The 25,183-nt window shown below is 41.2% G+C and overlaps 1 protein-coding gene across 18 annotated transcripts in view; it reads left to right on the top strand.

Moving 5' to 3' along the window:
* The window catches only part of NFIA (nuclear factor I A), a 465,041-nt gene that overhangs the window by 350,298 nt on the left and 89,560 nt on the right, over nt 1-25,183 (top strand). For all 18 annotated transcript variants that reach the window (XM_043520338.1, XM_043520341.1, XM_043520340.1 and 15 more), the window contains exons 4-6: nt 4,716-4,790; nt 17,904-18,021; nt 20,879-21,006. In XM_043520338.1, the coding sequence (XP_043376273.1) occupies nt 4,716-4,790; nt 17,904-18,021; nt 20,879-21,006 (321 nt within the window). The remainder of the gene's footprint in view (nt 1-4,715; nt 4,791-17,903; nt 18,022-20,878; nt 21,007-25,183) is intronic.

Raw genomic sequence — 25,183 nt, 5'->3', positions numbered from 1 at the left:
AAGCACCACATACACTTATGGCACTATATCATTATTTAATAAATAATAATAATAATAATTAATAATATAAGGAAAACTTTTTAAACAACTGTAACACTTTGAACATTAGTACAATGAAAACATTTTTTGGTATGTAATTAAGGAACAGTGACCTGATGAGCTTACTATATACTATATTTCCAGATAAAAGTAAATGCTTCAGTTGTGATTTCTCAAACTACAATGCAAGTGCTTGATCTGTAATCTTCCTATATCTGAGACTCCCTTCCTGGGCATTAATTAGGAAATACAAAGGTGAATCTCCATGTACACTAAATATTGGGTGGCAATTTAGTTGGCTTTTGTACACACAAAGCTTCCATTGACTCATTCTTTGTAATGAATTCACTTAATACCACAGAGCAAATGGAATGAGACCTTGAGGGCTTAATTCTGATGTCACATTCACCAGTGTAAAACAGAAACTATGTTAAGGTCAGTGGAAATTGACTTGCACATAACTGGTATGTCACGGGGTTTCACTCATCGCTAGCAGCACCTCCTGCTGGCCGTCCTGGAATTAGCTGCTGCCAGCTGTATGCTCGCCCTCGCGGTGAAGTGTCTTGGCCATCGTCCTGTCTCGCCGAGTGGCCCTACTCACTCTCATTCTGCCATTTCCTCTTCATGGCTTGGCCCTCTGGCCAGGTCACTAAGGTCCGTCCCCTTCCGGAGAATTCAAAGTCACTTCCAGACCCTCTGGATGGATGGCATCTCCAATGCCCTTGCCCTCCCCATTGGCTGGTACGGATACTCAAGCCCGCTCTCTACACCAGGTTTCTAGCCCAGGGACCCTATAACAAGCAGCCATGGTCTCTACAGAGTCTGACCCCTTTTGCTGTTTTTCCTGGGCTTCTCCCCCTCTCTTGGCTTGGCCAGGCTCCCAACCCTTCCAGTCAGGAAGTAACTGCAGCCCGCTTCCTGCCTTCATACAGCCTCCTTGGCCTCACAGCTCGAGGTCTTTATAACTGGCCCTGCCTGTTCCAGCCACCGCGAGCCTACTTCTAATTAGTGGTGTGCTCCCTGGCTCCTCCTCCAGGTGCACCTGGTGGAGTTAATTGGCCTGCCTGGCCACCTTAATCCCTTCAACCCTGTGTGGGTGGACGCCCCATCACATGCTGGAAGATCAGAATTAGGTTCCTTAAACGTAGACTTGTTTTCCGCTCCTACATTATTGGGGTAATGTTTGATCCCAAAATGAAGGAAATGTAATTTATAGGATTACATTTTACATAATTACACTGTCACCGTCAAGCTAAATTGAATTGCTTTTACTGTGGTGGTGGTAGTGTTATGTATGCATATTATTTGTATAATACCAAGAGTGTACTAGGTACTCAGAGTAGCTCACGAAGCGTTATGCTCTAATAAATTTGTTAGTCTCTAAGGTGCCACAAGTACTCCTTTTCTTTTTGCGAATACAGACTAACACGGCTGCTACTCTGAAACCTATTTACTGATTGGTATTATTATATACCTTATTTAGCTAACTTTATTATTTTCTTACTTCCTCCAGAAAAAAATTATCATCCCCTTAAATATGACTTACAGCGAAGTACTGAAACCTAGGGCTTATTCTTTCATGCCCCGATCCAACTCCGATTGAAATCAATGGAAAGACTCCCACTAATTTCAGTGGGAGTTCCTTTGGACATAAAGCCTTGATTCAGGAAAGCACTTAAGCATCTGTTTAAGTTTAAGCACGTGAGTAAGCCCATCCCTATTTGGTGAAGCATTTAATAAGCATGTGCTTTTCTTAAGCACATGCTTACAGTTAAGCATATGCTCTAGGGCTTTGCTGCATCAGGGCCTATCTTAGGTGTCCAAGTGCCCTAGTTTATGCATAGAACTTCAGTGAATGAATAGTTTTTGATAAATTGAATAAGGATCATCTACTCCTCGTTTTAAACACCAGCTTTACTACCCAAATATGATTGAGGTACAAAACTGGAGAGATAACCAGTTCATGAACAGCAATTTCAACTTCCTATCTTAGGGGGTATTTAAACAAAAGTATAATTTTGCATATATTCAGAAAAGTGTTGCATTAGAAATAATCTTGCAGACTTTAGATGTTTAATCCTCTTTTCATTAAGGATCTTTTAAGCTAACATCTGCTTTTGGAATTACTTAACAACTTTACCCAATTTTTTTTTCTCATTCACAATTAAGTGGAACAGCCGAATTGATACAGTGTCTCTGAAAGACATTTTTCCATTTTGGCCTTTTTAGTCAGGCACAAAAAATATTACATTTTTACAGCTTTTCTTGTTAATTATACTATGTCCTGGCCATTCCTTGTCATTTGTTTGGTGAGTTCCCTTCTTTTGCCTCTTTTTGTTGCACTTATCATCACAATTTTAGAAAGATTCTCAGACAAAGGCTGCAAACCATAAGCCCTAGTTCTGCAATCGGAATCATGTAGGCAGAACTTTAGGCCCGCACGGAGTCCACTAAACTCAATGGGGCACTATGTATCTATGCATGCATAGATCAGATGGCAGGATCAGGGCCTATGGAAGAGAACAGCTCGTATGAGTCAGGATTTGAATGGTGTAAGTAAGGGCCCCTATTTCCTAATCATGTATGAATGTATAATTCAATTAAAAAATCTCAACCAATAATGTTTATTTTCACTAATTAAGACTGGAAATCTGTCAGATTTGCACTATTGTTCAATCGCAACTACAGGCCTCTAACACACACACACAACTCATGAGTGAACTAACACTTTGCGAATGAGCCCAATGTTTTTACCTTCATTGTGAATGTTCTTGCTTTTGTGTATTTTTAAATCACACCCTCAACATATTGCAATAGGATCTCCCTGTTGTTACAGCCTGTCAGGCAAACAAAGGTGCCAGTGGACACAACAGGCAGCAACCAGTATAGGTCTATTGTTATCAGACCTACCAGGGCTTGATGGTGCCATGTACTGAGCATTTGGCCCTTATACCAGCAAGCACTTTAAGCATGTGCTTAACTTTAGGTATCTGAGTGGTCCCATTGAAGTAAGGACCTAAGAGAATTATTTTTAATTCATAGATCTTTTAATCCAGTAAACAATCTGCTGCAATATATGAAAAGTAGACTCTCATATTAAAAATACTCAGGAAAGTGCCATAGAACATATCTATTAGACTAATTACCCACTTTTAAAAGAAAAATGATGCAATCATGAACTTTATTATTGAAAATCAAACTGGCCAGGCACAATCACATAAATTTTCTGAATCTACTGTTTAGTAGAAAAAAACGAAAAAAAAAACCCCAATCAATTTCTACTTTGCATTTATGCACTTAAAATAGTCAACGTTTCTTTCCCTCAAGATTCATAAAAATTCATGCTAGTAGATTGAGAGATTTATTTGGGTTAAGTTTTAACATCAAGTACATTTGAGTAATTTAGCTGTAAACTATTGGATCGTGACAGATTTGTGAATATATTTGTGTACATATGTACTACAAACACACACATAGAGGGACATATAGACAGAAAATTATAATTCCAGTAGTGTATAGTGCTGTATAAATATAATTATATAATACTGTATCTGAGAGACAGTTAACTAGGTAAGGCAGATGGTGCCCCTATAAAACATTCAATAATATGTGTGTGCATGCATTGGAATCAGTGACTTTAAGTAGGACAACCTTAAAAGGTATGCCACTTATCCTGTGAACAAATACGACTTTACAGTTCTTTTAATAATCCCTTTATCCGGAGATTTCTCCCTTGACCCTGATTTCAAAAGCAAGAGGTCAGGCTGGCCTGCTAGCTCCAGACCTCTAATTGAAGTCCTGATATGTACTGTATGAACTGTAAATCCAGCTATGTACACTTACTTGCACTTGCTTTTGAGTTTGAAAGCTGCTTGCTTTGTAATTGATTATGCCCATGAAATTGAATTAACATTTGGTGATAGACATGTTTTCAGAGAAATAGGAAAATACCATTATGTGAAGTGTAACAACATTTTGATATAAAATGTAGAGTCATGCCTTACACAAATGAAACAGGCAGGGAAACATACACCCTGTCTCAAAGAAATTCCAAGGCTTAAAGTTAATGCTTTTCTTATGCAGAGATTTATTTTTTCTTCTGCAAAGCTTGTTTTAAATGCTAGAATTTTTCTTTTTTATGGGAAAGGCATTCATTTTAAAGGTTTGGTTTTTTTAAAAAAAAAAAAGCTGCTATTTTAAGATTTCCCAAGTGTAACCTCAGAAAATGAAGAGTACATCTTTAAATCTTGTTTTGTTTGAATGAATGGGTAGATAATCCTGATCAGATGTTTCTTTAGAGAATAATGTTTAAAACGATTATAGAATTTAGCTGTCCTGTCTGATTCCTAGGTACAGTATTTTAATTTCAGTTGTTAAGTCGTTAGGGGTCATCTAAGGTAACCATATATTAAAATGGTCCTCTTTTGTTTCAGATTTCCTGTTGAGATACTTTAACATCTAGAAAACTCCCTGCTGATGTGCCATGTTAGCTTTCTTAACCTCCAGATACAAACTATAAAATAGCCTACATAGCTGTATGACTAGTTACCCACCTCCATAAATAATAATTTGTGCTAAGTGGGAAATTAGGTGTCACAGTTTAAATCTAAATGAAACTAAAGTATTTGAGAATGCTTAACGCTCATCAAAATTCTTTCATTCTATTTGTTCTGTAGGACATTTGGGCTTCCAGGACAGTTTTGTCACATCAGGTGTTTTCAGTGTGACTGAGTTAGTCAGAGTCTCACAGAGTAAGTATCCTTTTGTTGTTGTTTCCTGTGTTTCTTATAACTCCCATTTCCTCCTGTTCCCCCCACCCCAGAAACTGACTGTCTCCTCTTCCACCTCCACTCCACACATGACTAATTGTGTTCCACATTTTAAATTAACTGGGAAAGTTAAAATAATAGAATATTTTAAAAATAAATGATAAAATCCTGATTCTGCAAACCGATGGATCCTTACACCAGTGTGGCACCCTACTGAAGATATTAAGATTCTGTGTAGGTGCCCAGGTGGATCAGTTTGTAGGTTCAAAACTTAAGGGATGAATTTTAACCAGACCTTTTAAAATGACATCATCTGTGCCCATGAGCCAGGAATTACGTATACACCAGTTTCGTATATACATGAATGTGTATGTACAGAAGTGGCTGCTGTTTTAATACCCTTAGGTTGGTGAACTTGCAAATAATGTGGACAGCTATACCAGTGTTAGCCCTAAGAGGCTCACCTTACTCAAACGCATACAGCTTTAACTTTGTGAGGCCTCGCATTCTACACCTTCATTGTATGGAATTCTGCCTTTTTAAAGGATTTGTTTTTGACCTTTAAAGAATGCTAATGCCCACAGCATGAGTGACACACCGCAGCATGATCATTACCACTTGTCAATACACACTAACACAGTGAATTAAGAGTACCTGTCACCACTCCTCTCCGTTCCATTGATCAAGGTGCATTGATTGTATTTTCTATGACATAACCAGACAGTCCAAGGAAGAGAGCATGACAGCCTCTCACCGAAGCTGTGCCTCTGTTCCAATTACACTAACCAGCCCCTTGGTGCTAGGGTGCTGTGGATTTTTGTAGCTAGGTGACAAACTATGTTGCAGCATTACAGTAGCACCAGTTGCACTGCAGTAGTTAACAATTGGGACCGTGTTACAATATAGACCTTGCAGCTTATCTCTTTAATATGCTCAGAGATAAACACGGCATGCAGGTTCTCAGCATGGAAGTTTAAAAGCTTGTTTATATGCCCTGCAAGTCCAACTTTGGCCTTTCCGGGGCCCTGCCTGGCAGGGGACAGCCTTAGGAGAGAACCCACGTTTTGAGTCAAAACCATGGGGTTTCTGTAGAAAGGTCACCCTGTTTGTCTACTTATTTCCTCCCCACCCACACACACACACATCAAAGCACTCTGTCAGAGCAAATGAATTGGCTTCCTATTGAAAAACTAGAAGTGGGGGGTGGGGAGGAGATGTGTAGGCATCAGAGAGGTATGCATGGGAGACTGAGAAAGAAAAGGGTACTCTGACCTTAGCCAAGGCAATTCTCCTCACTCTCCTTCCAGATAACCCGTGGAAAAGCTGTTTTCAAGACATGTGACGCCAGAGGGAGTTCTAGGTGCACAGAATGTTTGAAAACCAGGCCCCCTTTATTTAGGTGCCCAAATAGGACTTGGAAGCCTAATGTTTGGCACCAATTTTTAAAATTCTGGCTTCCATTATTTTATTGTAGTGCACTAAATTGATGTTTAACATAAACAGTGTTTGGAATAGCTAAGTTATCTCCTCCTGTATGTGAATAGCTCCATTTTATGATGTTTAATTTGGTGGTAAGGGAAAAGGCTCTGAAGTCCCTAGGGAATCCACCCTTTCTCCCTTTAAACATCCCACATTAACATATCTTATCTTCACTGGAGGAACACTAGTCATCACAGCTGTCTCTGGTTTCTGTCAACCCCATTCATGTGTTTGCAAGATGCAGTTGCTAGAAAGTAACTAGGTTCACCACTCCTGACTTCCGATCTCCAGAGCAGAGAGTTGGGACTGAGTTTAGGATCCAGCATATTTCATGCTTATTAATCTTCCATACATTTTATCGTAACCAGAATAACAACAACAAATCTTTAGAAAGATCCCAGTGTCTAACATTTTACAAACATATTATGAATTGTATTTATGAGGCTCACCCTCCTGTTGATGGAATGTACATAGCAGCCCTTTAAAAACTGCTTGGAAACATACAGGAGGATAGAGTAGAAAATATAGCATTGCATCCATTGGGGTTACCAAGGAAATTTTGGGAGGTAAAATAAATTATCCAATTGTATGTATCCAGGACACAAGGACTTGCACTCCTTGCTCATGCAAAAAGTGATACAGTCTCTTTAAGGACCCTATTGTAAGTGGGGGAATAGTCCTGCTATTGTGGGGACTTTCCTGGCTTCTGCATTACCCTGGTGAAGTGGGCTAGCAAAAGGATCTGAGTCCTCTCTCCCATTTCCTTTACCCAGTGGTCTCCCTGCCCTTGAAGACCTCCCCTTCCACTCTTCTGTCTGGCAGAGTCCTCGTAACCCCAACAAGGCTGGGCCCAGGATTCCTGGGGGGCTCGATCCCCAACCCTACTGTGGTCACCTAGGACAGGGGCTAGGGTGTCCCACTCTGGGTACTCTCTCTGCACTGGCACTTCTCTGACCATTACATACAAGTTAAAGCAATGCAAGTTATTTAATCAACAATTAATTTTAAAAAAGAATAAGGAAACATGGGAAAGGTTAAAGGAAATACATCACCCCGCTCTGTGGCAGGAAACATCACAAACAGTGTCTCTGCAACGTCCGGGCAGTTCACAGTCTGTTCCTGTAAGCCCCAGGGCCTCCTTCTGAGGCCCTGGCTGTGCTGCAGGGATGCTGTGGGTTGGACCCTTGCTCTGGTGGTGGCCACACGCTCTCAGGCTCTAAGTGGTAGGACCCTTCTTCCCAGTGTCACCCCTCGCCCTGTCGGGTTATGATCCAAGCCTGGCCTGTAGAGCCTCTTGGCTGAGGCATCTCCCTGTGCTGGGCCCCGCTGCCCAGGGTCCCCCTCACGCTCCCCAGTTGCTCACCGCATCCAGCTCCAGATGCTCCAGTCCCAGCTCCACCACTCGGTCTCTGCTGCTGCTGCTGCTGCTCTGCCTCCAGCTCCCTGGCTGCTTCGCTGGCTCTGGTTGCTACAGCTCTGCTCCCAGGACAGGTCTGCTCTGCAGGCTGCTTCTGTGACTCTGCTCCCAGCACTGACCTGCTTCGTGGGCTGCTTTTCTGGCCCTTCTGGCTCTGGTTGCTGCAGCTCTGCTCCAGGGCAAGTCTGCTCTCTCTGGGCTGTGCCTCTGGCTTAGGGGCTGCAGCTCTGCGCCCAGGGACAGGGTCTGCTCTCTCTGGATCTGGCCCAGCTCTGCTCCCCAGCTCGCTTGGGCCCCTGCTTCTCCTTAGCTCAGCCCACTCTGTCTTATCCAGGCAATCCAGCTCACATGGAGGACGGGACCTCCCTGGCCTCCTGACTCCCTGATTAGCCTGCCCACCTTGTCATTCAGACTGACCTGGGCAGTGCCTCTCCCCATTGTTCCTGGGGGCTGTCAGTCTCCAGGGTCCTGATTCCCCATCGACCCTTTCCCCTTTTAGTACGAGAGCTAGCAACTAAAACCTCCCCACTAAATGTTAGTAAGGGGGCAACAGTCCCCTTACTCTATGCAGCCAGGACCTCAGTTTATACCTGTCTTCACATAGCACCTCTGAGAAACGTGCTTCAACACTTATTAGGATATCCCTTCAGTACTGACTGAGAAGAAAGAATACTAACTGCTGGCTTAGCAACACTACTTCTGGTGACACCTTGGATTTTCTATGGAGGTGCCCCATACACATACTGACCGGGCCTGACCCTGTTTCGTTTATGAGATCTGACAAGCCCACATAGTAGGATATGTCTAGTGTGGATTCTACCCACAAAATCCCATTGATGTCAGTGTGAATTCGCATGCCAACATTCAGGGAATGATTTAGCATAAAGAATCCATGATTAACTGCTCTTAATTGTGCCTAAACTGACATGTAAGGTGGCCTGATAGATTGCGCTATTCAGAATAAACCTTGCTGGGCTGTTTAAATATACTTGTGGCTTTACTCCAGACTAGTCCACAGATTGCTTTGGCACTGGAGAGCTCAACTCCTGCAGAGTACTAATCCAGATTCACCAGGATTTTTTTATTAGAACTTGGCAGCTTGAATTATCAAGATACACGCAATCCAGTCTATATATTTATTTCTCTAAAAAGCCACTGCAACTTTAAAAGCCACCCTGCTTGGGGAAGCTCATCCGCTGTGGTGAGTCCCTTCTTTGATTTCCTGAGCATGCTCTATGACAGCTTCACTTAAGGTCATATTCCATATATGATCTTGAGGCTGCAGAGGGATCCGGGAGCATGTTCTTCGAAGAAAGTTGCGTGATTCTTGGCCTGAATCCCTGTTGTGACGAATGCTGTTTTGGGGATGAATGATGCAGAGCAGCAGTACTGCCCACATTTTGTATACAGCTTTAAATCAAAACAATGCTTGTTTAAAACACATTTCAATAATATTAATTTTCTAAATGTGTTTAAATGTGTGTAAATTTTCAAGGACAGACTGCTACTCTGTCACTGACCCTCTTGCTGTGCAGTGTGTATGCTACAGGAATTCTCACGCTAAGATGGAAAGACCCAATTTTTGCTTTTGTTACATTATCATAATTGCACTGAAGTCAATGGGGTTATTCTAGATTTATACCTACGTAAGAAGAAGCAGATTTGGCTTTTGCGTCAACCGTAGCTCTAAATGGCCTTGTTTCTTTTACACCTTTTGACATTATTGTTTTCATGATTTTTTTAAATTTGATAATAGAAACACATGCTTTCCCTGAGTTTTAAGTAGTTGTCTGTTGTTAGCTTCTGTCATCTAAAATTAACTTGAGACACATAGTGTTTCCAGCATTTCCTCATTAGGTATTGTTGGGTAATAATAATGTGCCATATTTATTAAACAAGGTTGTCAGATGTCAATGTGACAGAGAGGCTCAAATAAAATGCTGTTATATCAGTCATACAAGTCTGAGTGGGGAGGTGAAAAAACTAAGCAAAAAGTCAGCTTCCTGGGAACAAATATTTGGAATTAACATTGTACCTTTTTCTAATCCTTTTTCTAATCCAGGGGTTCTCAACTGGGGGTCATGATCCCTCAGGTTGTCGTGAAGTTATTACATGGGGGTCGCGAGCTGTCAGCCTTCACCCCCAAACTCACGTTGCCTCCAGCATTTATAATAGTGTTAAATATAAAACGTGGTTTTTCATTTATAAGGGAGTCACACTCAGAGGTTTGCTGTGTGAAAGGGGTCACCAATACAAAGTTTGAGAACCACTGATCTAATCTAATCTCTCTATCATTTGTATAGGTCCCAGTCATCATAATATTTATTTAGGTTTATCTGAGCCACTGAACAAGAATTATAGACCCTCTCGGTGGCAAGCACACCTGTAGCTTTCTTCTGTTCCACAGCAATGGGCTTTACCACTGAATCACTAGCCTGCTGCTCAGTCTTCCAGAGGCTGGGTAAATAGGAAAAACAAACCATGAGAAAGTAAGCAGGGGTGCTTAGGCATAGGAGGTGAGATTGGGAGGCACTGGCAGGCTGGGAGCTTAGAGGCATGAAAAAGGCTACTACAAAGATGTTTCAGAGTAGCAGCCGTGTTAGTCTGTATTCGCAAAAAGAAAAGGAGTACTTGTGGCACCTTAGAGACTAACAAATTTATTAGAGCATAAGCTTTCGTGAGCTACAGCTCACTTCATCGGATGCATTATGTTGCCAATTTTAAGAAACTAAACATGGAATCCCCTGTCACTGGAGGTTTTTCAGAACAGGTTAGACAAACACCTGTCAGGGATGATCTATCCTCAGTGCAGGGGGCTGGACTAGATGACCTCTCGAGGTCCCTTCCAGCCTTACATTTCTGTGACTCTGTGTATGCTAAAACTAGGTGCGAGGTCTTTTTCCACTCATAATCCAATGTGAGTAGGTCAGATCAGATCCCAAATATTCCTTTATTGTGGTTGGGGAAAATCAGCATTGACCCACATACCCCAGACTCTGCTGGGACTCCTCCACAGAGAAGTTCATCCATAACTGGGAAGGATTGGGCTGAGGGTTAAAGGCAGGAGTGTCAGAACAGATGCACGTTATTCTTCCTCAAGTCTGAGGCTACATTTTGACCATCCCTTGGCCCCTTCAGCACTGGGGAAACTCCCCTTAAAGAATGTCCTAGGGACATGATGAAGGGAAGCCACACAAGTGTGGCTCCAGCGCGCCTCTGTTGACTCCTATGTTGATAGTGAGAGCCACAGGGTGCCCTAAACTCTTGTAGATCCCAGGCAATGCGCAGGATTTGTTAAAGGAACAGCCAGCTGTTGCACAAGCGAAACAAATCCCTCATCTCCAACCATCCTTTATGAGGAAGTCCTCAGAGGTGTGTAGGTGTCTACCTTCCATTGCAATCAATAGGAGCTAGGCTCCTAAATACCTTTGAGGATTTGGATCTAAATTTTGTCCCTAGCTCATGTGTGCAGAGGTCCCCAAGGCAGTAGACTGTGCCTGCTGTGAAAGGGTGGCAAGATATGGGAGGCAGTGCAGAATTTGTTCACCCTGTTTGGCACAAAAGTCCTGCTCCATGGGATTTCCCTGTTCAGCAGGACCCTGGAAGTGCGAATGGGAGACATTGACAGACTGGGAGCTTGGGGCCAGGGAAGGGGCATGGAGAGGAGCCATTAGATTTGAGTAACCTGCATATGCTCCTGATCTGGATTCCTTTCTGTGTTGATATCCCCTACAGACAGCTGAAATATATAGGCTGGGCTGTGAAGGAAGGATTTGGGGCTTAATGAGCAGACCCTAAAAGCAGATCAAATTTACGCATGTTTTGCACTGCATTGTTGGTTGAAATTATATAATTCCTGGTGCTGATGTATTCCTGATGCTGATGAAGCACCCTGCCTGATCACTGGATTGAGAATGCCACACTTAACGTTATAAAATGCTAGTGCAGGTTTTCATGGAATTAGTGGAATGATTTTTAACCCTTTTAATATGCCAGTTAAACCACACACACACACACACACACAAACACACACACACACTTCTGTGTTAGACACTTAGATCCCATGAAAAGATTAAGTAAATTCCACAGGCTGTGAATGATTTTATGGTCATGGAATTTTGAAAAGGCAGGGATCCTGGATTAATGCAGTTTAAAAGTGGATACTTAGGGTTTGAGACTTTCAAGCAGTCATTCTTTGTGATTCGGGGTTGCTGTAGCAGTGCTACAGTGAAACCAGCTGCAGAATTCTCCTTACTCTTGCCGTGTAGATGGGTGCTGCTGTGGCATAGAATTTCGGGGGCTCTAGCAATGGGAAACTGGAACAGAAAGTAAGAGGTCTCAGATTGGCATGAAGTGGCACCCTAGTGTTTGAAATGTGCAATAATTCTGTAACTGTATGAAATAATCATTGCTGTTTAAGGCAATAAAAAGAAAATAATCTCTTGTGTGTAGTGTTTGTGTATGTGAGTCCTCACGCTCACCAAAGAGGCTGAATAAAACTGTAACATTCCAACTCAGATGATTATAAGTACTGAAGCAGAATCATCTCGATTGAAGGATACAAAACTGACACTGTAGTTACTGTGAGAGGAATGTGAAGGAGAAATTAAATTCGTTGCCACTACTCTGAGCGGGCAGGGGGCGGGGCAGGGAAGAGACGGGTATAACTGAAGGAATATAGCTTTCCAGTGTTCTTTTATCAAGCAGTCCTTATCCACTCAGAATAAAAGGTATAATGTAAACAAATTATAGGAAAAGTCCTGTTGCACCCATCAATGCCTCTGGAGGTAGAGGGCCAACCCGCAGTGTAATTCCCCCAAAGGCAGAGTGGGTATCAATAGCTGTAGTCCAGAGCCCACCAGAGGGGTCTATTTTCTCTGTATGACATGGAGCTTCTTTGTGGTGGCAAGGCCTTCAGATCCATAACCATCTGGATCTGCTGGAGATTGCCCTACACTCAGCTGCCTTGCAAAAAAGTAGGAGTTGGTGCTGCTGCAGCTCTGAAACTGCAGAGTGGTTCCACTGCTTTTCTGCAGTCTGTAGGAGAGTGGGAAGGATCCATGGAACTCCCTAGTGCAGAGCACACTTTCAGAAGCTTTTATATAGCCTGTACGTTTTCTGCTATACTAAGCAATACTGTAGCTGAGATAACTAGAAGTCAGCAGCATGAAAAACAACATTTAAAATATAACTCTGTATTCCTTAGCCAAGCATTGCTATCCCAAACATAGCATTTGGGATTGGGTATAAGAGGGAGAGAAAAAAAGAGTATAATAAAAAATAGACTGCAGGCATAGAATGAACGGTTGCCGTGACCTTGGTTTTTGTATGCCATTACACAATTCAATGGCAGTCCACTCAAACCTTGCTCTCGATCAATATCCTATTAAAGCAGCACAAAAAGTCTCCATAAACTTAGTGGTTAGCTATGTTTATAAATGGAACTCAGCATAATTAGATGGTCAATAGCAAGCTGTACTAGTAATTTTAAAATGAACATCACACATTTCATATCAGTGGCATTCGGCAAACCTCTTTGAACCTAACAATACAGTACATAGGAGACAAAGGCCATGCAACAAATACAAGCTACCCTTTCCTCGCTGAGTCAGAAAGATAGTATGTTTTCCTCTGGTTGTTAAGCCACAGTATATGAAAAAGTGTATTAGTTAAACGTCATGTTTCTTCCTGGGGTATAATACATTTAGCCTTATGTACATGGTCACTGGCTGCAGTGTTAGACATGTCATAATCCTAGTTTTTACCCAAATATCTTTGTAAAAATAATAAATAAAAAATGAAAAAAGAGAAATTAAATATATCTTAACAACTAAAAGACAGTGCCATTTTAAAAGGAAGACAACTGCCAGCTTGGCTGGTTTTATTTAGTGGGTTTCCTGTACTTTAATTCAGTAAATTTACAAATAAATATTCAAATTGAATTAAGTCAGAGGGTTTTTGCTAATTTTTCTGTTATTTTTCTTGACATTTTGGGTGACTATTTGAGCTAATAAACTGGCAGCAAAGGGAATAGATTGGCAGCAGTAGGAGTTTTCCTCAGAGCTTCCCTTTATCCAGAGCAGAGCTACCATGCAGGTGGTCAAAGAGAAGCAGCTTCCTGCTCGCCTCCCCAGTTTAACATGGAAAGATCGGCCTACACTGAGGGTTGTTCCAGTCTTTCAGGCAAACTCATTCTAACCCTCATTCTAACCCTTCAGAGTGATTGAAATGTATCCTGTGTGCGTAGGAGTTTTGTGATGGAGACCATCCTGTCAGCTGAAATCAGCTGAGGCTGCATCAGTTAGTTCACTTACAGGCTCCGCACACATCAATCAAATGAAGTTTTAAATGAAAGGCCAGATTTCTATCCAATAAACCATTTTACTCCTCCCTCGTTGGGGTCAGAGCTCTGTGTCAAATGACATCTTGATGCAGGCATGTGGGTGGGGTGTGTATTGTGTGGAAGCTCAGTTGAAATTTTCAACCTATATCTCCTGCTTGGGACGTGTTCTTGAGCTATTTTGGTATCATTTTTCTGAGGAGCATCTCTTAGGTGGGGAAAGCAGCATATTTTCAGTGTGGCTGGTATAATCTTAACCTTCAATTTATGTATACTTTGGTGTAATAAAGGGCTTGCTTTGTATTATAGAACAGAATGATCTCCATACTTATGCTGACAGTGCCAAAGCATGTTCTTATTTTGGGGCATTGGGCTGAGGTACAGGTGGGGAGAGTGATCACATGTTGGATGATCGTATGCTAAAATGAGGAAGCTCAATTTAGACAGCGTTTTGCCATAATTTAGATCACTTTAATCCTTCTGTTTGCTGTCTGGTGCTGGAGTGTTGATAGGGAATCCTACAAACAGACAAAAGTGAGACTCTGTCTTTCCATCAGTATTCAGGGCTAATAGAAGAGGGATAGTGTATTCAGGCAGTGAGAGGGGCCATTTGGAGCAAAGAAGGGTTTGCATGGCTAGGCTAGATTAAGATTATGCACCTTTGCAACATGTTGTGTTGCAAAACAGAAAAGTAAATAGAAGGTCCAAATAAAACACAACAGAGTTCCCTCAGCCAGAGTCCAATGTAAAGTGTTATAAAGTGTGACTCTATTCAGCCAAGTCTATAACAGGGATATAAAGCATGAATCACTTAAACCAAATTCCAGAGAGGAAGAGATGGATCCCCCCCCTACCCAGAGAAAGAGAGTTAACCCCTTCCCTGCCAGCCTCTGGATGGGGTCTATACACTGAAATTTTCCTCACTTTGTCTACAGTAAAATGTTGTTTGAAGAGCAAACTAACTGGGAAAAGAAAACATAGATACCCTTTATTGAAAGATAACTTCCTACTACACAGAGTATGATTCCAGAACAGTTCCCCTTTATGGAAAGTTTACCCTTATAGCATTACTAAGTTTAGTGACTTTGGGTTGTCTCTAGTATGAATGTCATTGTTAGAACCACCATAGGCCTTTTAAATAAGCCACAGCCATGAACCCTTTAAATGCTTTTAATATTCAACTGCTTTAATAAATGTTCTGTCCTTTGATCATTTTATTGTTTAAGAGGGATGGATCTTCTCTTTTTACCTTTCATCCTGCATCCTCTCAGCTCAGCTCCCCTCAGTACTGCAGGGTGTCTGAGGACCTGGCAGGAAAACCCTATTACTGTTAAATATGGAGGAAGCTAGAGGTTACCTATTTAAATCCTTTCTATCTTGCGGCTAATTTTATGTTACTAGCTTTACCCCCATCCCACTCCACATCTTTTCAGGCTACGTGTACCATGTTGAGAAGTGGAAGAACATTTTAGTTTCACATAAGGCAAATTCAAGAATTTGGCCAGTAATGCCCTAGATTTTGGGGGCTGATGAAAGGGAGCAGAGTCAGTTTTTGAACACAAAATTTTCCTCCATCTCTATTTGAAATAAAACTGCTCAGTAAAACTTACAATAGCAGGGAAATTCATTGCCCCTTGGAAAGAAATGGTGCTTTAATTTAGTGCCTGCCTTTTTATGTGCCTGTTTGGAAAATATTATTATTAACTACTAAGTTAGGCTTTGTTAGGTCTGGGGTACAGGGGAATTGATCAACAAAGGGGTTTAAAGAGCACAGATCTGCTTGGCAAAGGAGTTGCTGAAAACTGTGGAGTAGATGCTGCAGAGAGTACCTTTATGATTGATTTCCATTCACGTCAGAATGACTGCAGTGTGGTCATTTTTCTAACCCATAACTGCTCACACTGCAGCAGTCTGCTATCTGCAGGGTGTCTGAATTATAGCAGTCAATGCCCCTGTTACCTTTTACACAAATTACTTACACTGGTTTCTTTTTTCCATGCAAATTTGTTGGTTTTACAGCCTCTTCTAGCTGCTGTCAAGAAACTCTAGCGGAAAGCACAATTTAATAAAATGAGTTAGTTTTACTATATTTAATTTTTCTTTTAAAAAAATGCCCACCCTTTCATACAGCCAGTGCACAGGAAACATATTTTAGTTAAAGGAAGACAACAAAGGAGTCTGGTGTTCTTGCCGTAAATTACTTCCCAAATTAATCCCTTTTAATGATCATTCCAGATTTTCTTAAGTTTTAATAGCATTGTGTGCTTTCCACCCTACGCTTTTAAAAATCTGTTGCTTTCTGTCCATGCCATTCCCAGTCTGTCTCAATGTTGATCACTTTCTTAAAAGATCTTTGCCCTAGATTGCCAATTTAATTGTGAGGCGGATGAGGCAGCTGCAAAGCTATATTCTTCATCTGTCAAATCCAGCAGTGCTTCTTCCCTAAAACTTGGGGTGAAATCCTGACTCTATTGAAATCAAAGGCAGAACTCCCAGTGGCTTCATTTGGTCCCGTATTTCACCCTTGGTATGCCAGGTTATTGGTGCAAGATACCTTAACCATCCAATCTTGATTTCCTCACTGATGCCCACAAGAGTGAAATATTTCATGTGTTTAATATTGGGCTCCGTTCCTCCCCACTAGGAGCAAGCACAGGTCTATTGATTTCAGTAGAGTTGTTCCAACTGACACAAGAGTAAATTTGGCTCAGTATCATTGTGTGGCACCAGGAAAATCCCTGTGAATCAGAGTTTTCAGATAATATATCCTGTGCCAAACAGATTTATCTTGGGCAATAGGGTAATTTTCATCAGATTGTGGAATGGGACAGACAATCAATCATGTCCATAAAGCAGAATGTCCTGTAAAGGTCAGGGCACTGGAATGGTGACAGTGCGCATGGTATCATATCACATGCAGTTGATTTCATTGAGGAAGACCTTGCCGGCTCAGTTTTATATTAGTTACAACATTCTCATTTGTTCCATATTGCTCAACACATGGGAGTTCACAGCCCTATGCCTGTAAACTTTTGGAAAAGGAACTCTCATAATATCTTAGTGTAAAAACAGTACTCTAGGCAAGCGTATTAAAGTCAGGTGAGTTATAGCAGTGGTGGTCCTTACACAAACCTATGCATGCTGGTGGGAATAAAGAACAATAGAAAACATTTATTGGATAATAATATAATGAGTCAAATTGTCTCTGTTCCCCGCTCAGAGGCAGAGCGGAACACAAGGAGTCTCAGCCCCTGGCATACTTCCCCACGGGGGTCTTGGTCAGTCATAGCTCCTATGCTCCGGGGGTATAGAGACTGTAGCCTCTATGTACATCTGGGTGCACACAGCATTCCCAAAGGTCTTGGGAAGAGGTGGCACCAGTGCCCCTTCCCCATCTACAGAAGCTCACAGACTGGGCCAGGCATACTGTAGGGATGACGCAACACATCCACTACTCAGCACTGTGCCTAATAAGGAAGTAAGTTCCAGGAGATGTTATTAAGAAGATTACAATATGGCAGCAATTTCTTACAGGAATCCAAGATTCTTGCTGCAAACTGTGAGAATTGTCAGTACAGAAAAGACTGACCTGAAAAGAAAATAGGAACGTCTTTATTATATTATATCATTATTATTATTTATTTGTATTATCATAGTACTTAGGAGTCCTAGGCGGGGACCAGGACTGCATTGTGCTAGGCGTTGTACAAACAGAGCAAAAAAGACACTCCCTTCCCCAGAGGGCATCATATAGTGGTAAAATGTTCCTGATTACAGTGTCAGTTCACTTTGGGTGTTGATATATAATTGAGTCCTTATTCACATGACTTACTGACTTTAATTTCTTTTGTTTCCCTAGCACCAATAGCTGCAGGAACAGGCCCAAATTTCTCCCTCTCAGATTTGGAAAGTTCTTCATACTATAGCATGAGCCCAGGAGCAATGAGGAGGTCTTTACCTAGCACATCCTCTACCAGGTAATTTGATATGTGTATGCTATTGGGTTACTTGTGAAACCCAGATTACGATTAATGCTCATATGGAAATTATTGTTTAGTATTTACATTGTTTAATGTGTTCTGGTGGAGACGGGATGGTGAGTCTTTTCAGAATCACAAATCTGAGTGTCTATCTCAATCTATATTAAAGCTCTATACTTAAAGTCCAGCTTTGAAAAAAGCTGCAGAGAGACACACAGGCCCTGTTTCTTTTCTCACTTACATTGTTTAGAATCACAGGTAATTCCACTGAAATCAGTAGAGTTGCAATGGTATAAATGAGAGGAGAATCAGGACCATAATGAAACATAATGTCCTCCTATGATAATGTCACTGAGTATTTTTCATGGAGATATTTCTTGTAGGCATTGCATAGAAGGAAAAGAGACTGAACACCAGACTTCAGATAAAACTTATATGTATTGTGTATACATAAAAGTGTTAGCTGTGAAACTAACATAGTGTTGAAGACTTGGCTTTAATTCTTTCACATTTTGGTGTGGCTTTAAGAATTTTGTGATTTAATGAAGCAAATGAATTTTTAATGCAGGCTACTATCAAGTCCGATTGCATAGCTTAGATGCAAACTAGCAGACAAGGATATTTTTTACTCTGTCTTTTTCCTTTAACCATACATGAGATTGAATTTATAAATAAGCCTAGTCACCATTACCATCTTGAACACTATTAAGGAACCAGACTGATTTTTGTTTGTCCGCCAGCCAAAATGATCAGTTATTTCGAAGACATGACAAGAAATTCTAACTTCTGCCTGGAGTTCTTTTAGGTTCTGATCTCAGTCTGCAGCGCCACCAGCTTTGCAAAAAGCAAGCACACTGTTAAAAAAACCATATCTTTTGAATGTAGCTGTTTTTATTTTCTACAAAAGTATGTAGAGTCTCCTAGCAATAACTTTTAGCTTATAGTTCTCAGTGATTGAAAGAACATTCTGTACACATGAGCTCAGTCAGCATTCTGAAGCTTAGCAAATACGGTTCTCATTACATGTGGCAGTAATCAACTTAAAAGTTTGTGCTGTTAGTTTTTTCACATGTGTTTGGCATACTGTATGTACAGTGCTCATCATTAAAATCACTCCCAGGAAGAGTTTTGTTGTGACTCCAGGAGTGAAAAAGGCAGGTTATTAGTTTTACTTAAAAGCTCAGTTGTCACTCTTCTATTCTTCTGCAAATAGGTAGCACTGATAAGGAGCTAATTATAAACATCACCAGTAGTTAATAACTCAGTAATATGTTTGTTTTTCTCTTATTAGGTTGTTCCCAGTTGGAAAAAAAGTATTCCTTAAATACACAGACTCAGTGGCACTTTCAGGCAGTAATTATATTGTACACATAGAATTTCCCCTACCGACATATACCGATTCTTTTGAATAAGTTATGGCACAACCTGATTCCATACATACCATAAAACATTGTCTCCCTTCAGCTTTGCATACAGAACTCCCAAACCCTGCAGCTCTTACTCAGGCAGAACTAAGGGTGAAGTTAAAGTGAGTCTTGCCTGAGTAAAGGCTGGAAGATTTAGCTCAATGGGAATTATGCCAATGGAATGTTTTATATCCATCCAAGAACATCCCTGATACACAAAGGAGTCTATTCTTATTTACCTATGGGACATTTAGGCAGGTAGGGCTTTTCTTGAATCCCTTACACACTGCTGGTGGAAGTGACCCCACAGAATAAAGAGCTGGCAATAGACATAAGTTTTGGAAAAATGTGTTAGGATAAATTCACAATAATATCCTAGAGCATTCTGTACATCTCATTATTCCAAATTTAGCCAAGATTGTGGGCCCTTGGAACTGGAATTCATTTCCCTACCACTCTGCCACACTTCGAGTCAGTTGACCTTCAGAGCACAGTGTCAGGGGTCTCCCATCTCTCAGCCTTTCGCCTGGGTTGGATTGTGGGGGAGGTATTGTATATGGTAAGTGTTGTGTGGGAGCCTTTCAATGTTGGCATTAGTCAGCAAGCTTTTTGTTCTTTTTTTTAAAAAATGTGTGGCGGCATCTAGAGACTATGTCCTGCATCAGGCATTGCGCAAATTAGATACAGGGTAAAATTTTTATTCGTGTTTAAAATAACCTGTGACAATGTAAAACTGAAATATCTTTTCCATCTTTTGCCATCACTCATGTGCTTCTTATTGCAGGGTTGCCATGAAGCTGGGTTTGCTGCCATTGGATTTTTCTTTAGGAAAAGAAAGCATTGAAAATATAAAAAATGCATACAAAGGGAGTATATGGAATTCACAGTAAGATAAGGAGAAAACAAGGTAGTTTAAATGAGGGTTTGCCTGTCAGTACCCTATCTGTTTAATATTAACTATTTGATAGCTGGTGACACAGTGAATTAATGGTACAAAACCCACTGAAGTCAATGGGACTCTTTCTGTTGACTTTAGCGTGCTTTCCTTAAAGTCCTAGCCTTCCACCTGTGAAAATCTAAATTTTAAAATATCTTTCGTTCCAGTTTGGAATGAGTTTGGTGATCTCAGCTTAGTCTTTATTAGAGGTTGTTCTGTATCACAAAATCAGCATGGTGCTTGGCACAGTTCAGAAAGTTTGACAATTCTGGTGTAAGGCAGCCTCAAGTCTGAAAAAAGTAGATCAGGACTGAGGAACATTGATTCAGCTTTGTGGGGAAGAGTGAATAGAACAGGAACCTCTCCCAAGTCAATGCCTTAACTCTATCAGTTTCAATGTCACTAAACTTAACCCCGTTGGTCTCTTCCCATGCTACCAAGAAATATACCAATAGAGAAATACCTTTGTATCCTTTCAGCATATACAATATTGTATGTTTTGCTGTTTCAGCTCTACAAAACGCCTCAAATCTGTGGAGGATGAAATGGACAGTCCTGGTGAAGAGCCATTTTATACAAGCCAAGGGCGCTCTCCAGGAAGTGGCAGTCAGTCAAGTGGATGGCATGAAGTGGAGCCAGGTAAGCCACGGCTTTCAGGAGTCTTAGGAAATTTTCTCCAGTTTTTCAGTTTCGTTATCATAAGAGAACACTGCATAGAAAGGCTATAAATAAAACCCCTATGATTTGTGCTGAAATGGTCAGTCTAATGAAAATATTGCAATAGTTTGATTGCTCCTGCAGCTGCAAATGTTTTTGTAGTGTGTCACTTTTGTATTTGGGCCAAGCATCTGAAGTATTTGAATAATGCAGAAAAAGATATGCTCTCCTTCTCTGTCAAATTGTCCATATCCAATTATGGAATATCACTGATAACAGCTTGGCAAAACTCAGCACCTGTCCCAGCTGTGGACCACATTTCATACTGTTGTAAAATGCCATATTATGTATATGTTTTAAAAAAAACCCACATACCTCTATAAGATGGAAACACTTTTGAAGAATGATATAACATTTGTTTACTCTGCAGTGAGTTTTTGAGAGACTTGGTATGAGTTGCTGTTGTATTCACCCATAGTGGTGTGAAGTTTGATTGGAGACTCTATGCTGAAATACGTATCATTGGATGTTGGAGTTAAGAACTTTAAGGGGGAAGCCATGCCTTTTCCTGATGAACTTTACTTGGCTTGTGCTATTTACTTAATGTCTCTCAATTACCTAGCTTGGTATCATCTCTGTTCTAGATAGGGATTTTATTACTAATTATTATTAATACTAATTTATTGAGTACCAACAAAATGTTTTTGTCTTTCACTATCCAACATTTTACCAGGTCATCAATATATGGTCCTAAGGTATTAGTCCTTTGTGTTTTATGTATTTTTTATTTATATTTTTACTTAGATTTAAAATAATAAAGATGTCTAACCAAAGGTCTGGGCACCCTAACATAATTAATGATACAGCTGTACAATTATATTATACCTCAGCACCATTAAAATCAGTTCTGCAGGAATTTGGCTGGCCAGCCAGCCACCTACTACCTTCATCATCTCTGAAGCATATCCACAGCCTTCTCCAGAAGCACATCAAACAGATGTCTTTTGCAGCATGCCTGGAAAGCCACCAAATGTTGCTATTTCAGACCAGGAGGGAGCAAGTTTCAGAGTCTCCGAGCTCACAGAACATCCTGCCAACAGCTCCCCTCTCTTTTATAATGAGCTGGATCCAGTCTGAGTGCTCCTGTTAACCACTGCTGTGGAAGTATAGCATGGAGTCCAGTTCCTCAGGTAGGCCAGCTCCAAGCCATGAAGGGTTTTATAGGTCATAACCAACACCTTAAACTCCACCCAGAGACACATGGGCAGCCAGCACAGATATTGGATCACTCTGGCCCTGTGCCCCCAGTGAAATGTCCTGTTCAGTAAGCAAGCCACTGCATTCTACACCAGCTTCAGTCTCCAAATAGTTTTAAGGTGTAGCCTCATGTAGAGTGCATTGCCGTTGTCTGATCTTGAGGTGACAGAAAGCACAGATAACAGTGGCAAGCTCTGTGTCTGAAAGAAAAGGCTGCAACCTCCTAGCTAGACGCAAACTGGGTCATGGCTGTAACATGATCATCAAACAGCAGCATAGGCTGTAGAATCACTCCTAAGGTGTGAATACTATCAACTAATGGCGGACATACTCCTTCAATGGTCCTCCCGGTTCTCCAGCGACATCCCCCAACCCACCTTCATCACCTCAGTATGATCTGGGTTGAGCTCCAGCCAGTTTGCTCTCAAACAGTGATTGAGGTGCTGAATGGCATAGTTCCAAATGAGACAAGATAGAGACATACAGTTGGGAGTCATCAGCATACTGAAAACACTGAGCCCCATGCCCCCTTACAATGTTCCTAGTGGCCTTTTATGCATGTTGAACAAGAGAGGTGAAGGAATGCCACCCTGCAGCACCCCACCTAGCTCCTCAGGAAGAGAAGCTATTGTCCACAGCTACCTGCTGAGAGAAGAGAACAAAAAACTGAAAAGTGGCCTGGTGCATTCTCAACAGGTACTCAGGCAAGTCAGCAGCACTTCGTGATCAACCATATTAAAGGCAGCTGATAGATCTAATGATACCAGTATGGAATCCTGGTTTTCATCCGTCGCCAGGAGATCACTGACCAATGCACCAGGGCAGTCTTTGGGTCATAGCCAGGTCAATACCCAGATTGACAAGAGTCAAGGAGATCACAGGCATCTAGACATGGTGAGAATTGTCTTGTCACAACCTTCCCACAATCCTACCTAGAAAGGGAAGATGTGATACTTGTTGATAATTAGCAAGATTGTCAGCGAACTGTGATGACTTCTTGAGCAAAGGCTGCACTCCTGTTTCCTACAAAACAATAGCGAACCTGCCCCCTCTAAAAGAGGTGCTGACAATTTCCACAAATAAGGATATCAGCACTTCCTCACTGGCCTTCCCCAGCAAGGAAGGATGTGAATCCAAGGGACAGGTTGCAGGACAAAGTTCTCCCAACACTTCCAGTACCTCAGGGAGTATTACTGGCTGAAACTCCAACAGAAAAGACAAGGCCTTTGTTCCCTCAAGACCAGGCTCAATCACCACAGAAGCAAACAGCCCATCCCTAATCTGATCAGTCTTGTCTGCAGAAAAGCAAACAATTTCCTCACAACAGGAGGGACTCAGACCAGCTACCAAGAGGAAACCATCCAGATGTACCAGACTCTGTCACACAGATCAAATCTGCTGTCTGAGATGTTGCGGATACTGTGGTGGAGAAAAATAATCGTCTCTTTGCCTCCTGCACAGCAATAGCATAGGAGTTAAAAAGAAATATTTATGCTACAGCTGGTCAGTCTCAGCACAAGATTTCCACCACTGGTTCTCCAGCCATCTCCCTCTCGCTTCATTTGTTTCAGATCATCCATAAACCAGGCTGACCTCTGAGAACAAAGCCAGCAAAGAGAGCACTTAGGGGCCACCTCCTCAATAGTGGAGGACAAAAAACTATAATAATCTACAAACCCATCAAAAGAGTGGTCTGTCAGCAGAACAAGAGTCACCATCAGAGCTCTGTATATCAGAAAGCAACAGCTTATATCATATTTTGTTTTAATATATAATATATAGTAAGTCACACGTGCTCTGAAATCAACATTTGATCCTTCATGTTTGACATGAATGTTTTTATCTCGACCACTACAGAATGCTTTATGAGTCTCCAACAGGGCAACTGCCTAGAAAATGTATTAGCCCACTGAAAAATATAGAAATGGGATCAACATCCCTTATTACTTTGTATATTGCCAGAATATTGCTCCTGAAAGAATTGTAACCTTGGCCTGTTTCAGTTACATCCTTTCTGCTCTCTATATTGTCCAAATAAGACCCTTACTGTTTACAGTGGAGTCGCATCTTACATGGGGGTTAGGTTCTAAAGTCAGCGCATAAGGTAAAAATCGCATATAGTCAAAATTACCCTTGAAAATCCCTTAAATCGCGCATAAAGTACAGTATACTGTACATGGTTTTGCATATACTGTACAACTCTGTACAGTAATATGTATAAACTGTATAATGTATACAGTAATATACAGTATATAATAAAGAATACATATGCAATATAATTTTACAGTATTTTTAATTACATAGAGAGAGAGAGAGACGGAAGAATGAAAGAATAAAAAAGGAAAACGGTAAACCTAACCACTCACCATTCATCCTGGATATTCTTGCTACTCTGCGACGATGATGATAATGGTGATATGACGACTATGACAATGGTGGTGTGACAATGATGAATGATGACGATGATGATTAGTACAGCGCCCGTATGATGAACGATGAGATGATGAAGATGGGCGCTATACACACTCCGTCTTCCTCTTCCCCCGACAACACTACTGAGAGGTTGTCAGGGCTTGATATCGATCCAGGAGACGGAGGTGACGGACAGCTTGGGTGACGGAGAGCGAGTCATATACAAAGTGGTTGGCTCTGGTTCAGCTTGAGAAGTTGATTGTGTAGGCTTATCTGCTGGTGGTTGTTTTTTCTTGAATAACATGATGATCAGCAACTGTCGCTGTTGTCTCTTGAGCTGCTCAAACATTTCTTGATACGGTCTCAAATCATCCGTAATATTACATGTGATTTTGAGGCTTTGTTCCATAGAGGGATTGTATTCAGAAATTAAATCATTCAAGTGTTTCGCTGCTTGGAACACTTCAGCAAATTTATGAAGATTCCAACT

Source organism: Dermochelys coriacea, chromosome 8, assembly GCF_009764565.3.
Source record: "Dermochelys coriacea isolate rDerCor1 chromosome 8, rDerCor1.pri.v4, whole genome shotgun sequence".
Lineage (NCBI taxonomy): Eukaryota > Metazoa > Chordata > Testudines > Dermochelyidae > Dermochelys > Dermochelys coriacea.
This window is presented reverse-complemented; position numbering and strand designations above follow the sequence as displayed.